Here is an 18,288-nt window from a genome sequence, read left to right as displayed (position 1 = left end):
TATTTGACAACATATTCTGTAATATGTGTATATATGTAAACGTTGTGTTATATAAAATACTTATTCATACGCTGTAATATCTAATGAATATTTAAGCAATAAGCTCTATTGCCCAAACGGCATACCGCGTGCTTTTGCAATGATCACAAACATAAACGCCGAAATAAAAAAAAAATCTAACTACAACAATGAATCTATTTCCTGGATAGGTTTTATGTTGCTGTTAACAAAATACGAGTAAATATGTATGAACACCAAGGTATTATTGCACAGAACACGACAATGTTGATTTTCAGCAATTTACAAAATATCACAATATCTAACAAGCAGCCTATCGGCTGAGATAGCTCCGCTGTTAGCAATGCACATTTCAATTAAAGAACAGAAGACATCATTAGAAAATGAACAATATGAATAGTATCAAAGCAATCGGACTTACAGTTTTTAACAAGAAGTCGAAAATATCACTTTTTACCAAAAATGACAAAAATATTCACCAAAATTAGAGAATTGAAGATACCATCACAAAATGAACAAATCTGAGAGAGGTCCACATGTAGTACCTATATATGTAATATCAAAGCAATCAGACTATTGGTTTTTTACAAGAAGTCGAAAATATCACTTTTTACCAAAAATGACAAAAATATTCACCAAAATTATAGAATCGAAGATATCATCACGAAACGAACAAATCTGAGAAAGGTCTACATGTAGTATCTAAATATGTAATATCAAAGCAATTGAACTATTGGTTTTTAACAAGAAGTCGAAAATATCACTTTTTACCAAAAATTACAAAAATATTCACCAAAATTAGAGAATTGAAGATATCATCACGAAATGAACAAATCTGAGAGAGGTTCACATGTAGTACCTATATATGTAGTATCAAAGCAATTGCACTTGCGGTTTTTAACAAGAAGTCGAAAATATCACTTTTTACCAAAAATGACAAAAATATTCACCAAAATTAGAGAATTGAAGATATCAACATGAAATGAACAAACCTAAGAGAGGTCTGCCCAAGGTACATATACACCAAGTATCAAAGCATTCAGGCTTGTAGTTTTCAAGAAGAAGTCAAAAAAGTAAAACATTGACACGGACGACGGACGACAACGACGACGGACAATCACTAATATGATAAGCTCCGCTCGACAAAGTCGACAGCGGAGCTAAAAACAACCTTGCATAGGGGGGAACAATATAGATGGAAACTTGTGTTTTTTTGCGAAATGTTTTTTTTATATTATTTTGGTTTCTATTTGTCACTCAAAATGGAATTCTGAATCACATTTGGTTCGAACAATTTTCTAAATGAAGTGATCATCTATGCACTAATACAAATCATGTTTCAAAATTATGCTTGGTTTATACATTTATTCAACAAACTGGCCACAGTTTATTTTAACAGATTTTATTATAAACATAATTTACTGATGTACATGAAAGTAAACACACCAAATAAAGATAGTAGTCTGAATTATAATTATTACAAGTTTCAAACTTTTCAATAAAAAAAACTTTATAAATATATTAAAATGAAAAATAGATATATTGAAACCCAGTAACATAAACTATCTGAATACATGTATAAATTAAACTGTCACAACCAGGCAGAATGTTTAACTGAAAATAATTGGAAATACTTAAAAGAGAATCACTACGTTCAGTGATACCCATCTACATATGTGCATATGACAGCAAATTAAACACACCACACGTCGAACATAGAATTTAATGTTTACACATTCCACTGAAAAAAAACACAGCATGACCATGAATTTAGTCAAACCAACAACATGAACAAAAAAGACATGCAAATCGATGAAGCCTAAATGGATCATGGAGCTTGTTCGTTGGAAAGTTAGCTTAAATGATAATATCATCTGAACAACTCGCACACACAACACAGGCAATATACCATAGGTATAGGTGCAAAACCAGGTGCAGAATTGAATCAACATCATCAGGGCAAGTCCATGGATGAGTTCCTTGATGGGTTCTTTCGTGGATTGAATTTATATTTCATCTAACACACATTGAACAAGTTTGGTATAATCCACAGAATGTGGTAAACAATTCTTGTCGTAATGAATATCATAATGTAGTGTCGATGTTTACACGTGATTCAATAAACAAAGTTATCAATGGATTAATTGAAAAACAAGACTGCCAGCAGTTAATGACAATATATAAATACACACATGTTAGAATTGTAAGACAATAAAGAAACTCTTGCATCAATTCACGTTACATCAATTTGAACGTTTAGATAACAAAAATGTTTGTTGCTCGAACCATCTTTCTTGTACAACACATATATTTACAATGTCTTACTATTAAAGCGCGGTGGTCGTCGCGCTGCACGTGTTCGAATTTCATGTAAATATACAATGTATTTTACACGCGTTGTATACGTCGCTATGAGTCCCATATCGAACAGGACGCAGCGCTACGACTACCGCCCTTTAAGCATATCCAGTAAAATATAACATTCAATTATGCTATAACATATATATTCATGAACATTGCACACTCGCCCATAAATCTCCTATATACATATAGATTTTCCTTCCTTTCCTTTTCCTTCATTTACAACAACGCATAATGTTTATGTTAGTTATTTGGAAATATTTAATTTGATGAATGGAAAGACACTAATGCGACCTCCTTGGTGGCTTTCCGGAACTAATTTAGCTGCACATAAAACAGGTACATAGTGTATTTACAAAGTATTGTGTTTGCTGCGCAAGTCAGATTAGTAGAGCACCTCTAACAAAGTTATACATATATCCAATTCAATATCCATAATGAAAGTGCTATTTCATAGTCATGGCAACTATGCATAATTAAAAATATGCATGACATGAATAAATTATAATATATTACAGCAAGTTTTCTAGAACCATCAACAACATACACATTATATAGCAGTTATATCAATCACAGACATCTTAAGAGAAAGTGCATAATAGACACACATTCATTTGCATATTTTTGTCAGAGAACTTTTCTTTTATCGGCTTTGTATTAACTAATGTTAAAGTTCAGTTCTTTCATTCAGTGTCATGGCAACCATTGGATTATTAAACCCATAAATCGAGACACTGTCTGAATTGTTGAGTATTGCATCATCCCTTCTTTGATTCATTTTCTTTTTGCTAAAGTTCACCTGAAAAAGATGGATTAGATTAGTCTATGTATTTAAACATTTGTTTGCACTTAAATAAATCCATAAATAAGAGTGATTTTTATTTATATTTTAGTTTCAATGGGGAACCTAAAACAAGCAGCCTGTCGGCTGAGATAGCTCCGCTGTTAGCAATGCACATGGCAATTAAAGAACAGAAGATATCATTAGAAAATGAACAAATCTGAGAGAGGTCCACATGTAGTACCTATATGTATAATATATCAAAGCAATTGGACTTGCGGTTTTCAACAAGAAGTCGAAAATATCACTTTTTACCAAAAATTACAAAAATATTCATCAAAATTAGAGAATTAAAGATATCATCATGAAATGAACAAATCTGAGAGAGGTCCACATGTAGTACCTATATATGTAATATCAAAGCAATTGGACTTGCGGTTTTCAACAAGAAGTCGAAAATATCACTTTTTACCAAAAATTACAAAAATATTCACCAAAATTAGAGAATTGAAGATATCATTACAAAATGAACAAATCTGAGAGAGGTCGACATGTAGTACCTATATATGTAAATATCAAAGCAATTGGACTTGCGGTTTTCAACAAGAAGTCGAAAATATCACTTTTTACCAAAAATGACAAAAATATTCACCAAAATTAGAGAATTAAAGATATCATTACAAAATGAACAAATCTGAGAGAGGTCCACATGTAGTACCTATATATGTAATATCAAAGCAATTGCACTTGCGGTTTTCAACAAGAAGTCGAAAATATCACTTTTTACTAAAAATGACAAAAATATTCACCAAAATTAGAGAATTGAAGATATCATCATGAAATGAAAAAATCTGAGAGAGGTCTACCCAAGGTACATATACACCAAGTATCAAAGCATTCAGGCTTGTAGTTTTCAAGAAGAAGTCGAAAAAGTAAAACATTGACACGGACGACGGAGACGGACGACGACGACGACGACGGACAATCACTCATATGATAAGCTCCGCTCGACAAAGTCGACAGCGGAGCTAAAAATAAGAAAATAACTAAAAATGTGCAATTGAGTGTCCTTTTGGCCGATTAGATAATTGTGAAAGGTCTAACACGTGAAGTATATATAACATTATCTCGACAAAATGTATACCTGGGCTTTTATTCTATTAATAATTTGACTCATAGTATTCAACTCTTTCTTTGTTAATCGAAACGGCATTGCTAAAAATTACATTATATGTTTTGTACACTCTGATCTGAAGATAGTCTGCAGTGTTTGTGCACACAATTGCACAGTACAAACTGAAGTTGATAATTGAAGTGAATAACTACCTGCAATCATTTCACATTCTTCCACTGAGGCTGAATGTGAAAACATTGACATCAAAGATATATAACACAATATCTTGGAGGGAAAACAGTTAGCTAGTACCGGTAACTTCAAATGATATTGTAGCTGATAGAGATTTGTGCCTACTCATTAGGAATCAAAGGTTCACTAAATCGCCCGCACATAAAGAATCAATAGTCACTTATAGCTAAATCACTTATAGCTAAATCACCTACTCATTTAAAATTGAGGGTTCACAAAATCGCCTACTCATTAAAGATATCAAAGGTGACTAAATCGCCTACTCATTAAGAATCAGGGGTTCCCTAAATCCTCTACTATCAAAAAACAAGGGTTCCCAAAACCGCCTATTTTTGGGGAATCAACAAACTGTTTAATAACAGTCCACTTTTAGTTACATGTTGTGAACTGAGTGGGTTGATTACCAGAATCACATGAAGCTTAAGTTTATCTGTGAGATTTATTTGTTTGTTTCATAGGATTGTGGGTAAATCTGGTAATTAACCCTATCAGTTTGTTGATACACAGAAAACCATGGTACAGCATGTTGACTGCATGTTTGGATTCAGTTGCATAGCAACAAAGACTACTGGTATATATACATAACACAATAAAGCCCATACCTTAGCATATAGACCATCAAGCTCCTCAGGAGTGGGAGAAGAAAAACCATCATGCGATATGAGCCCAGAAGTCACCAGATCTCGAGGTGTGACATTTTCAGAGTTTGTTGTAAAAGTATTCAGATCAACTAAAATTTATAACAAAAAGAATGAGGAATAAAACAAAAATTAAGGATCATGCAAAACTGGTTTTGATTTATAATGCTTCCAGTGAAAATTACATTTTCAGAAAGCTGAAAATGAGAGGATTGAGAAGAACTATGAGTAAAAATCAGACGATCCATATAATATTTGAAATTCCCAGGGTATGTGAAGTAGAGTTGAAGAGTGTAATATAAGGTTAAAATGATAAGCAAATACATTTGCGGGAGCAGAATATCAGATTAAAAAGTTGAAGTCTATACTAAATTATAGCAATGCTCCTTGTGATTATGGAATTAACAATACTTGAAACAACACCCTATTTTTTAAGATACCAAACTTCACTGTTACTTGACTTACTATATCAATCACAATTAAGACACAATGACCTACTACTAAAAAGTATTAATTTCAATGATAAAAAGAATCACCCTGGATTATTATTCTTTCCAGACATTATGACATTTGATTACATATGCTTAGTAGCATTCCATACTGATTAGATTGTGTCACTGAATTGAGTAGCAAAAAAACCCCGGTGCAAAGAACTCGCCAATAGCTAATTTTGAATATGTCCTTTTTTAGTGACAAGTGAATATATCATTATTTAAATATCAATATCATGTGATTGCTTACTGTATAAAAGAAACGATTTGTAGAGATATAAATGCAGGAAAAGTTTTTTTTAGCAGTACGAATAGTACGAATTGATGATATATTTTGCTATGTATTAATAGTATTAGTTAAAACTAGGAAATTCATAGTATTTAATAATTGGTGGTTTAGTGACATTAAAGAGTTTTTCCCAGAGTCAATGTTAACACGTACATCCACATTCATTGAACAAGTACACAATTTTTAATTATATATTTCAAGGTGACCTGCTTTTTGTCTCAGTAATGAATTGACTACACCCTCATGCAGGAATCAACAATCTACAGTAAACAATTTACTTGATTTCTTAGTTTTAACTAATAAATTAAAAAACATACTTGGAGACGGTTGGACACTTAAATAATGATAATTTTGATTTTTGACAAAATGGTCATTCAATAAAATTGATTCCAACAAATCAAGACCTTTATATTAATAAGGAGACCGGATGGCAATATATCTATCAGTTCGATCCTAGATTTCCAACAATATCAGGGTCTACCTCTGGGGACAACAGCCCCCACCTCCCCTCATCAACATGAAGACTGGCAGAAAGAATACCTATGTCAGCAAGGAGAGACTGACAGAGCAAATCTCTATCAACAAGAAAACATACTGACATTTTGAAGACCAGAGAGAAAAGCTGATAAATGGAGAAATTCTATCAGCTAGGAAACAGGCTAGCAGAAAGAAAATACCAATCAGCAATCAAAACAGGATGGCAGTAAACATTAAGTTTTGCACCAGAATAACCATATATGAATAAGAATGTTTGTATGACATGTGTGTTCAGACAAGACCATGGACCGAACTGTTCTCACAATTTCCGAGAGGAGGAAATTTTAAAACTGGTGAGAAATATAACTTATTACAAAATAGGTACTTACATTTATTTGAAAGGCTATCTCTGCTTTGATTGTCATCGAAGTGAAGTTTTAATTCATCCATGCTATCATAACTGATATCATGCATTGGGGAATTATATTTAGTCATCCGTCCAAGTTCAGCATCTGAATTTGTTGTCATTCCGTCCCCATCTCGTCTTGGACTTTCAGAATTATTCTCAATTCGTTTCACCCTCATAGTGGCTGCACTGGATATATTGGTGCCACTGACACTTCCACCATTCAGAACAGTTTTATCTTTCTCTGCATCTAATACAGTAATGGTTTTTTCACTTCTGCCATCTGCTCCATCTCTGGATAAAGCATCTGATGTGGCAATTGTTCTGTTGATAAAGATGGGTGTATGATAGGGAATGCCATTTAAGGTACAGACTTAAAATTTGGTTTATGCTTATAGCAAAAAAAAAACAGCATCTTATTCTAAATAAATTATCATGTGTAAGTGGAAGTTATAGACAGACTCTCATTTATTAGGCATTTGATTTATAACCAAACTACCTCCTTATTTCAACAACTGAAAATTTTCTTAAAATCTCCATATTCTTTCTGACCATTCACAAGTACAATACACTAAGAAATAATCCTAAAATAACATTTTTTTAATATTCCTTATGGACTGGATATGGCCCAAGGTTGGGCTGACAGAGTGCCCGAACTTGTGAGGGTGTGTAAGCCATACAGCCGACGGCAGCAAAAGCCGTATCCAATCAATAAAGTTGTTATCATACACATTATTGGCAAATAGACAAAGAGTACTTGAGCATTATAAATGCCTTACACAACATATATATATATATGAGAAAGACTGATACATTGTACCCAATAATAGCAAACAATAGATAAATTTTGAATTTAGTCGTTATCTTAGAATTGTGTACGCTCTGATGTAAAACGTTCCGATTTCGTCTTCCTAGGGGAGTGGGGGTGATAAATAGTGAACACCTCATCACAATGCTAGGAACCAAGAGAAACCAGCAAATACATTTTGCAAGCTAGTAATCAACCCTCATTGATTTAAAACAAAACGGTTTTCTTTCAATAATATATCCATAACCTATGCAATACAGCAAACAATAATTTATACTGTGTTCTGTGCATTAATACCATCATGCCGAAGAGGTAGACATAGAAACTTTTGCATCAAATGCAGACTTTGCAATGATTCCATGTCAGTAAACCCTAAACCCTCGGGCTTACCTATTATTTGAATGCCCCGCAGTTTCTTCTAATTCAACTTTTCTATTATTTCCACCACCACCACCACCACCACCACCACGAGTCCTTGAATGTCTTTTCTTCTTATTTTTCTGGCCTCTATTGGCAGGGGGGATTACTGTAAAAAAAATGAATTCAACCCATTTATAGAGTACCGGTAATGTATTTTATTTTTTGACCAAGTCTAAGTCAATGGAAACAATTCCCTGAATCAATCTTTTCTTAAAATTTCTTAAGCTTACAGACTTGTACCATGTTCATGTTTTTTGTGGCTTTGTATATTGGCATAACTTATTTGGACATAAATGAAAAACAGATCTAAACGCCTTGGGCCCATTGGAAGAGGGAAACATTGGTGGACATTTGCAATGTGTATTGTAAGTACATTGCGTTATAAACTGAATTTGACTACCATAGTTAACTATATTTATATTGGCTTATTTCAAAGTAGATACTTGCAATGTGTGTTGAATTTAAGGCAGTTTAGCTAGCAATATTTACCTGGGAGCAGCAATGTTTGTTTTTAATTATTAGAGGACACTTATATACGTAATCGTTCCGTATTTGAATTTGTGTTTCCTAATAGGATAAAAATACCCAGTGCAATACCGCAAAATTACGGCACGCTGTAACGTATTGCGTTACGGTGACAGATGTATAATAATAGTAATTATGACATTTTATGTGGCTAAAACTGTATCTGGATTGCGTAAGTACACACAAGAGAGAAATATATGGGCAACCCGAAACATTAACTATATAGGAGTCACCCCCCTTGTGTGCATTACACAGTTGCTGCCATATTTACCTCTCTTGTGTAAACTGTTGATGTGAAAGCAATAATATGAAATCTTTTTTTCAATGACTGTGCGAACTTATGTCAGTGAGCCCACGGTATGTATCAACTAAAACAGCAGTCACATATAATATAAAATATTAACAATGTGTGTAAATTATATTTGTTTTTGTTGATATTAATTTTGAAAATGCAGTGCACAAGAACACAGTTTAAGTTTTGTTAAGCTGAGGAAAAATGTGGAAAATCATGTGGACTATAGAAAAACTCTCTGAAATAAGAACAGATTTTGAAATGAAATCATACAACTTCACATAAATTATAAATCAGTACTGGATTATGAAAACAACAAGTCAGTATAATTCAGAATCAGATGTTACTGAAATAAACATTTTAGTAATTTTTAGTAGTAATTTTAGTAATAATAAAATCAGTAACTAGTAGTCTAATCTTTACAATAGTAATATAAATATCTTTTAGATATTAAGAAATATTACAGACTAGCATGTGTACTCATTCTTACATTGAGTGTCTGCACTGGGAATTAGTGTACAAATGTAATAATAATATTAATTGCGCGCTGCCCTACCTTTGTTCTTTGGGTCAAGTTTGGCGATTCGAAATATCCCAAATTTGACTGACAAGTCAGATATTATCTTGATCACTGGTATTTTTCTGAGCATTACAAATAAAGTGTCTACTGTGATTATCTTAATGAGTAATCCCCTGTGATATCCTTCAAACCGGCTGCAATTTTAAAGGGGAACCTTCCAATCCCAGGGATTGTACCAAAGAATCATGGGACGCTATTGTTTATGTTGTTTATAAAGTTAATCTATCTTTTGTTATCCATTGTAATTTTAATCCAGAAAGTAAATTTGTTGTTAGATTAGGCTTAACTGAAAGTGCCCAGTGCAATTTGTTTTTTACATTGTGACAATGTTCCTTTCTAATGTACACCCCTTAAAACAGAGACAGATAAATGGATAGCAATCAACTAATTAAAATGAAGAAAAAAACATGGAAGTTACTCATAATTACTTTTCAAAGGAATTCAAAAGCAGGTGTTATGTAGAATGTCCAATAGACCATTTTCCGTTCACTGCGAGAATCACGCGTTATGCGTGAAATCGAACGTAAAAACAGGACAAACAAAGGTCATAGCGTCGTCAAACATCACGTGGGATTCGATAAAAGCGAAAATATTTTGGGGGCATTTTCATGCTTAATAATGTGCTGTATACATTTGATGATAGACAATTTCGATTAAGTGAGGGTATTCGAAAGCAATATTCCTCTGTCGAAGATCGGCCGGTCGATGTGAGCTACGAAATAAAGAAATTCGAGTTGAAAATCAAATCGTTCGATTTTTACAGCAGACGTTCGACGCGCGTCTTTCATGCATCTCGCGAGATCTCGCAATTGTACGAAAAATCACCTATTGTACAGCAGTGCAGAAATAGAAGTGACGAAGTTCTCCATGCTGTTGATTCATCTGACTCTTATATACACAAAATCAATATTATTGCTAATTTGTTTATCATGAACAAGATGTCCCAATCAACCTGATTAGATTAATTAAATTGCTAGAAATCATGTCTACATATCTCTTCCTATTCAGCCCTAATAAATATCATCACTGTGCTTTTAATACGATAAAATAAACGAACAGTTCGAGCGGGTAACTGTCTTGACCACTTTACTATGAAGTTTCTCAATAGACACATGGATAGACATGATATACAACTTTAAAAAATAAACTTTCAAAAATCACCCAAAATACAATTTTTGGAAGATGAACTCTAAAATCCATACAGGCTAACTATCCCTACAGATTAACCAGTAATCAGCTACTATTGCAGGTATCACGCACATAAGAAAAGTTGGAGGAGACAATGTAGGCGAACAACAGACGTTTGGGGAGAAAATGATTACAGACAACAGACATTTGCCTAATCTATGACTTTCCCTTCACTTCATTACAGGCAAGTTTCTTTAAACTTGAGCTTTTTAAATTCATTACAAATATAAAGTTGAATAAGATACCTCTATAAATGGTGTACATAGGCTCTATAATTAGATATTTTTTGAAGTTTATATTTTGTAGCAAATGAAAATCGCATAAGCACAAGTCAATTTCTGTTAATTGGGAAACTCACTTTTATTGGAACAAATGCTTGATATCAATAACATAACTGAAGATATTGCTTTCTTTTTAAAAATACCTCCAGAAAACAAAATAAATACAGTAATTTCAGAACCACAAATAAAATACGAAATTGAAGAAAAAAAAGATGTTAAATTTCCACCCCTGGAAAGGTATATGATTCAATGATTACAATAATTTTTCATGCAAAAATGTTCTTGCAAAACTTTGCCCATTTTTATGTAGATTTATTTTGTAACCAGATGGACATAATTTCCCATATTGCCTATAAAATGTCTTGAATATTTGTAAAAACATATGAAAAATATGATGCTGGTTTATTTATTGACAGTGACATTTAATTTGGCATTTCTGTAGAGACATAGTTACTACCACTCTGTGTTTCAGACAAATGTGAAAGTTCTTTCCTGAAAATTTGTTTCTTGACAAATTTAAGTGCAAACTGATAAGCAGACAGACGGATTGTAGAACAGATACACACATACCTTCACATCGTACTATCATAATATAGTTGCGATATGAACTTGATTAAAAAACATTCCTATATAGGGTTGCGTTTTAATTGAAGTTTAATTAAATTAAATTCAATGCAATTCAACATAGAATTGTGTTTTAATTCAAGTTTAATTAAATGGAGGTTGAATATCCAGAGAGATAACATAAAAACGTTTGCGAAGCATAGGTTTATTAAAAGAGGTAGGTATGGTACAATTATATTAATATTAATATAAATTGAAACATACCTTCCCCCTTTACTAAACCTAAGCTACACCAACTTAAATTTGAATAAATATTAATATAAACTATGGAAATAATACGGGTCATCACAATGTAGGTTCTGTTGTCACAAGTCACAAAGTTAAATTGAAGTCGTCACAACGTTGGTGTCGCATACGACTCATTTACCATTTCCGTGTCACTGAGAATGTTCTAGAACCGTACTGTGTCTGGGTGGAATATTCTAGATATTTTTTTAGAAACTGGTTGAATAGGTAATAGAACACTGTAGGAGGCAATAGAAGGTAATGGAACATTCTAGAAATTTATAGTAAATTCCAGACTCATTATGTATGTTGATGTAATGGTCTATTTATAGACAGTGTGGGTATATATAGGGGAGTTGTTCAGCGCTGAGTTCAGATCGGAGATCTCGTTGAATTGTATTGGAGTTTAAGTATCTAGTTATTGGAGGTTTGGAGTTTTACCGCGTTATTGTACTTGATGTTTGCAGACGTTCGTATTTTATCATCGCCGCCAGGGAAGTCTTTCTGTTACTGTTGCCATTTTAGTATTTGAACCATCACACCTGTACTATACCAATTACGGTAATATTACGTTGCGTGTGACAGTTGGTACAATACATGCACAGCCAGACACACACACACACAGTCAGGCAACCGATTATCTTTTGAATTATGTTGAAATAAACATGGAGGTCCATGAATTAAGTAACCAAAATATGAATATGGGAGATTTAAAAGTGAATACATTACCTTAACGTGGCATATAAACCAGACTTTGTATCTATCTATGACTGGTGCAATTTGTTTCACCGATCAGGATCAAAAAAGGAGTCACATTTTCTCTTTCTGCTATTATAGATAACAGTATCCTTAAGACATGGGTAATGGGAGGGACGACTATTAACATGCAATTATCTGTAAATTGCTGGTCATAAAACGTGAAAATATGCAAATTGGGAATAACCTGCCTAACTATGCAATGACTAATTGGGGATGATGTGCCTAACTGTGCAAAGCCTACTAAATTACAATAAACAGCAGGAAAATTAACATGCATTACAATTTGCTGCACAATATTATATACTAATGTTAGGTCCAGTCTGTAAAAAACAGTTTGGCCAGCTCAAACCAGTTTTACTAAGCTGAAACCAGCTAAGCTGGCTCAAACCAGTTTGGCCAGCTCAAATCAAGGTAATGCTGTCAGGTTTTCTAGGTTTATGATCACAAAGCAGACACAAACAAATTTTCACTATTCTGTCCGAAACAGGGACTACAAGATCACAAAAATTAGTGATGACATCACAAAATTGAAAATGACATCACAAAATGAGGAATGACATCACAAAATGAAAAACATTCAGCAAAAGATCTGTGTATTCTTATTAGGTGGTATGTTATCATGGTATATTGGATGGAAAAACAGCCCAATTATGCTAGCAGTGGGGAAACTACAAGGGATAGTATTGTATAAGTCACATATAAACTCTGGTCTGTAGTGTAATAAAAATACACTACAAATATATACCCCATTATAAGTGACTTACACGTATATGCAAATATGTGAGTGAATATATCATTGAGTAGTGCAGGGTTTCTAAGACATAAAGAGAGAATGGGAAACATATAATGTGAATGGTGATGATGTCACATATAGGCAGAAGGTGTTCTCCACAGATGAGCATCTAGTGATGTAAAAGAAAATAAATAAAAAAACAAAAATTCAGCAACTTATATATAGCAAACATACTGGGGTTAACATGTGACAGAATGTACCAAGATTCTAACTGTGAGCTGTTGTTTTAATCTGCGATGTAAGCTGTCAAAGGTCAAACTGTGAGTTGGTGTTCTAATCTGACATGTAAGCTGTCAAAGGTCAAACTGTGGGTTGGTGTTCTAATCTGACATATAAGCTGTCAAAGGTCATACTTGACTTGGTGTTCTAATCTGACATATAAGCTGTCAAAGGTCATACTGACTTGGTGTTCTAATCAGACATATAAGCTGTCAAAGGTCATACTCACTTGGTGTTCTAATCTGACATATAAGCTGTCAAAGGTCATACTTGACTTGGTGTTCTAATCTGACATATAAGCTGTCAAAGGTCATACTGACTTGGTGTTCTAATCAGACATATAAGCTGTCAAAGGTCATACTCACTTGGTGTTCTAATCTGACATATAAGCTGTCAAAGGTCATACTTGACTTGGTGTTCTAATCTGACACATAAGCTGTCAAAGGTCATACTGACTTGGTGTTCTAATCTGACATATAGGCTGTAAAAGGTCATACTCACTTGGTGTTCTAATCTGACATATAAGCTGTCAAAGATCATACTTGACTTGGTGTTCTAATCTGACACATAAGCTGTCAAAGGTCATACTGACTTGGTGTTCTAATTTGACATATAAGCTGTCAAAGGTCATACTGACTTGGTGTTCTAATCCGACATATAAGCTGTAAAAGGTCATACTCACTTGGTGTTCTAATCTGACATATAAGCTGTCAAAGGTCATACTCACTTGGTGTTCTAATCTGACATATAAGCTGTAAAAGGTCAAAATGTGAGTTGGTGTTCTAATCTGACATATAGGCTGTAAAAGGTCATACTCACTTGGTGTTCTAATCTGACATATAAGCTGTCAAAGGTCATACTTGACTTGGTGTTCTAATCTGACATATAAGCTGTCAAAGGTCATACTTGACTTGGTGTTCTAATCTGACATATAAGCTGTCAAAGGTCATACTTGACTTGGTGTTCTAATCTGACACATAAGCTGTCAAAGGTCATACTCACTTGGTGTTCTAATCAGACATATAAGCTGTCAAAGGTCATACTTGACTTGGTGTTCTAATCTGACACATAGCTGTCAAAGGTCATACTGACTTGGTGTTCTAATCTGACATATAGGCTGTAAAAGGTCATACTCACTTGGTGTTCTAATCTGACATATAAGCTGTAAAAGGTCAAAATGTGAGTTGGTGTTCTAATCTGACATATAGGCTGTAAAAGGTCATACTCACTTGGTGTTATAATCTGACATATAAGCTGTCAAAGGTCATACTTGACTTGGTGTTCTAATCTGACATATAAGCTGTCAAAGGTCATACTCACTTGGTGTTCTAATCTGACATATAAGCTGTCAAAGGTCATACTCACTTGGTGTTCTAATCTGACACATAAGCTGTCAAAGGTCATACTGACTTGGTGTTCTAATCTGACATATAGGCTGTAAAAGGTCATACTCACTTGGTGTTCTAATCTGACATATAAGCTGTCAAAGATCATACTTGACTTGGTGTTCTAATCTGACACATAAGCTGTCAAAGGTCATACTGACTTGGTGTTCTAATTTGACATATAAGCTGTCAAAGGTCATACTGACTTGGTGTTCTAATCCGACATATAAGCTGTAAAAGGTCATACTCACTTGGTGTTCTAATCTGACATATAAGCTGTCAAAGGTCATACTCACTTGGTGTTCTAATCTGACATATAAGCTGTAAAAGGTCAAAATGTGAGTTGGTGTTCTAATCTGACATATAGGCTGTAAAAGGTCATACTCACTTGGTGTTCTAATCTGACATATAAGCTGTCAAAGGTCATACTTGACTTGGTGTTCTAATCTGACATATAAGCTGTCAAAGGTCATACTTGACTTGGTGTTCTAATCTGACATATAAGCTGTCAAAGGTCATACTTGACTTGGTGTTCTAATCTGACACATAAGCTGTCAAAGGTCATACTCACTTGGTGTTCTAATCAGACATATAAGCTGTCAAAGGTCATACTTGACTTGGTGTTCTAATCTGACACATAGCTGTCAAAGGTCATACTGACTTGGTGTTCTAATCTGACATATAGGCTGTAAAAGGTCATACTCACTTGGTGTTCTAATCTGACATATAAGCTGTGAAAGGTCAAAATGTGAGTTGGTGTTCTAATCTGACATATAGGCTGTAAAAGGTCATACTCACTTGGTGTTATAATCTGACATATAAGCTGTCAAAGGTCATACTTGACTTGGTGTTCTAATCTGACATATAAGCTGTCAAAGGTCATACTCACTTGGTGTTCTAATCTGACATATAAGCTGTCAAAGGTCATACTGACTTGGTGTTCTAATCTGACACATAAGCTGTCAAAGATATACTTGACTTGGTGTTCTAATCTGACACATAAGCTGTCAAAGGTCATACTTGACTTGATGTTCTAATCTGACATATAAGCTGTCAAAGGTCATACTGACTTGGTGTTCTAATTTGACATATAAGCTGTCAAAGGTCATACTGACTTGGTGTTCTAATCTGACATATAAGCTGTCAAAGGTCATACTTGACTTGGTGTTCTAATCTGACATATAAGCTGTCAAAGGTCATACTGACTTGGTGTTCTAATCAGACATATAAGCTGTCAAAGGTCATACTTGACTTGGTGTTCTAATCTGACACATAGCTGTCAAAGGTCATACTGACTTGGTGTTCTAATCTGACATATAGGCTGTAAAAGGTCATACTCACTTGGTGTTCTAATCTGACATATAAGCTGTCAAAGATCATACTTGACTTGGTGTTCTAATCTGACACATAAGCTGTCAAAGGTCATACTGACTTGGTGTTCTAATCTGACATATAAGCTGTCAAAGATCATACTTGACTTGGTGTTCTAATCTGACATATAAGCTGTCAAAGGTCATACTCACTTGGTGTTCGAATCTGACATATAAGCTGTCAAAGGTCATACTCACTTGGTGTTCTAATCTGACATATAAGCTGTAAAAGGTCAAAATGTGAGTTGGTGTTCTAATCTGACATATAGGCTGTAAAAGGTCATACTCACTTGGTGTTCTAATCTGACATATAAGCTGTCAAAGGTCATACTTGACTTTGTGTTCTAATCTGACATATAAGCTGTCAAAGGTCATACTCACTTGGTGTTCTAATCTGACATATAAGCTGTCAAAGGTCATACTCACTTGGTGTTCTAATCTGACATATAAGCTGTCAAAGGTCATACTGACTTGGTGTTCTAATCTGACACATAAGCTGTCAAAGATCATACTTGACTTGGTGTTCTAATCTGACACATAAGCTGTCAAAGGTCATACTTGACTTGGTGTTCTTATCTGACATAAAAGCTGTCAAAGGTCATACTTGACTTGGTGTTCTAATCTGACACATAAGCTGTCAAAGGTCATACTGACTTGGTGTTCTAATCTGACATATAAGCTGTCAAAGGTCATACTCACTTGGTGTTCTAATCTGACATATAAGCTGTCAAAGGTCATACTCACTTGGTGTTCTAATCTGACATATAAGCTGTCAAAGGTCATACTTGACTTGGTGTTCTAATCTGACATATAAGCTGTCAAAGGTCAAACTGTGAGTTGGTGCTCTAATCTGACATGTAAGCTGTCAAAGGTCAAACTGAGTTGGTGTTCTAATCTGACATGTAAGCTGTCAAAGGTCAAACTGAGTTGGTGTTCTAATCTGACATGTGAGCTGTCAAAGGTCAAACTGTGAGTTGGTGTTTTAATCTGACATATAAGCTGTCAAAGGTCAAACTGTGAGTTGGTGTTCTAATCTGACATATAAGCTGTCAAAGGTCATACTTTGACTATAATTTGAAGAGAGATTATAACCCAAAATGCCATTGAACAACTTTCTGGGATGTGCGAAGGTTCGTTTTCAGTGAAGGGATTTTAACCGCAGCATGCTACAGTGCTTCTGCATCTAAATAAACAAAGCAATGTGTTTGAATAGTACGTCAATATCATTAACACATCAATGTTGATGATGTAATTTAACCCATACAGTGCTCAAATGAGTGTGATACATTTTGGGACGAGTGCAACTTTTTATGGAACGATAAATTGTACCGTTTTTAGTGCTAGATAATATAATAATACGAGAATACTTCAAAGTATGCACGAAGACAGTACAGCTGGAGTATCGATGCGACGGCATACTGTCTGAGTGCATATGTCGAGGTATTTTCGTAATAATCTTATTATTATACATCTTTTCCATCCAAGGATGCATCATGGGAATGCCAAAATCCAAAAAGTTTAGAACAGAATCAGCAAACTTCTTTGTATGGAGTCCGGTCAAACCCTGGTGGCAGCCATGTTTGTTTTTAATATTAGAGGACGCTTATGCGCATAATCATTCCATATTTGGAATATGCATTTCCTTATATGGTGAGATGAAAATACCGCGTAAAATAACGCAAAATTATGGCACGCTGTATCTTATGACGTTACGGCGACAGATGTATAATAATGTCTTTTATATGCAATGTATACATAGAATGTGCTGCTTTAATAACACATTGATACTCTTTAATGATTGCTTATTACTTTGTACTATTGTTTGTGAAGGTAGGAAATATGCTACTTCACGATTAAAGTTGTCATGGTTTGTTAATGTCTAATATTAATGCACACATATGTCTCTAAATAATGCAAGTATCAATTTGATGCAAATTACCAGCCTTTCTGTTTCTGACTTTCTTATTATTAAGATTGATAAATTCTACAATT

The 18,288-nt window shown here is 34.1% G+C and overlaps 1 protein-coding gene across 2 annotated transcripts in view; it reads right to left on the bottom strand.

Moving 5' to 3' along the window:
• Positions 1-1,404: 1,404 nt before the first annotated feature.
• Positions 1,405-18,288, bottom strand: part of LOC100374680 (protein sidekick-1-like) — a 101,614-nt gene continuing 84,730 nt past the window's right edge. For both annotated transcript variants that reach the window (XM_085492194.1, XM_085492195.1), the window contains 4 exons: positions 8,026-8,161; positions 6,811-7,151; positions 5,129-5,256; positions 1,405-3,178 (listed from right to left, as the gene is read on the bottom strand). In XM_085492194.1, the coding sequence (XP_085348320.1) occupies positions 3,047-3,178; positions 5,129-5,256; positions 6,811-7,151; positions 8,026-8,161 (737 nt within the window). In that variant the 3' untranslated portion in view covers positions 1,405-3,046. The remainder of the gene's footprint in view (positions 3,179-5,128; positions 5,257-6,810; positions 7,152-8,025; positions 8,162-18,288) is intronic.

Source organism: Saccoglossus kowalevskii, chromosome 17 (genome assembly GCF_978046115.1).
Source record: "Saccoglossus kowalevskii chromosome 17, keSacKowa6.1, whole genome shotgun sequence".
Classification (NCBI taxonomy): Eukaryota; Metazoa; Hemichordata; class Enteropneusta; family Harrimaniidae; genus Saccoglossus; species Saccoglossus kowalevskii.
The sequence above is the reverse complement of the archived record's forward strand: the minus strand, read 5'-3'. Positions and strand labels throughout refer to the sequence as shown.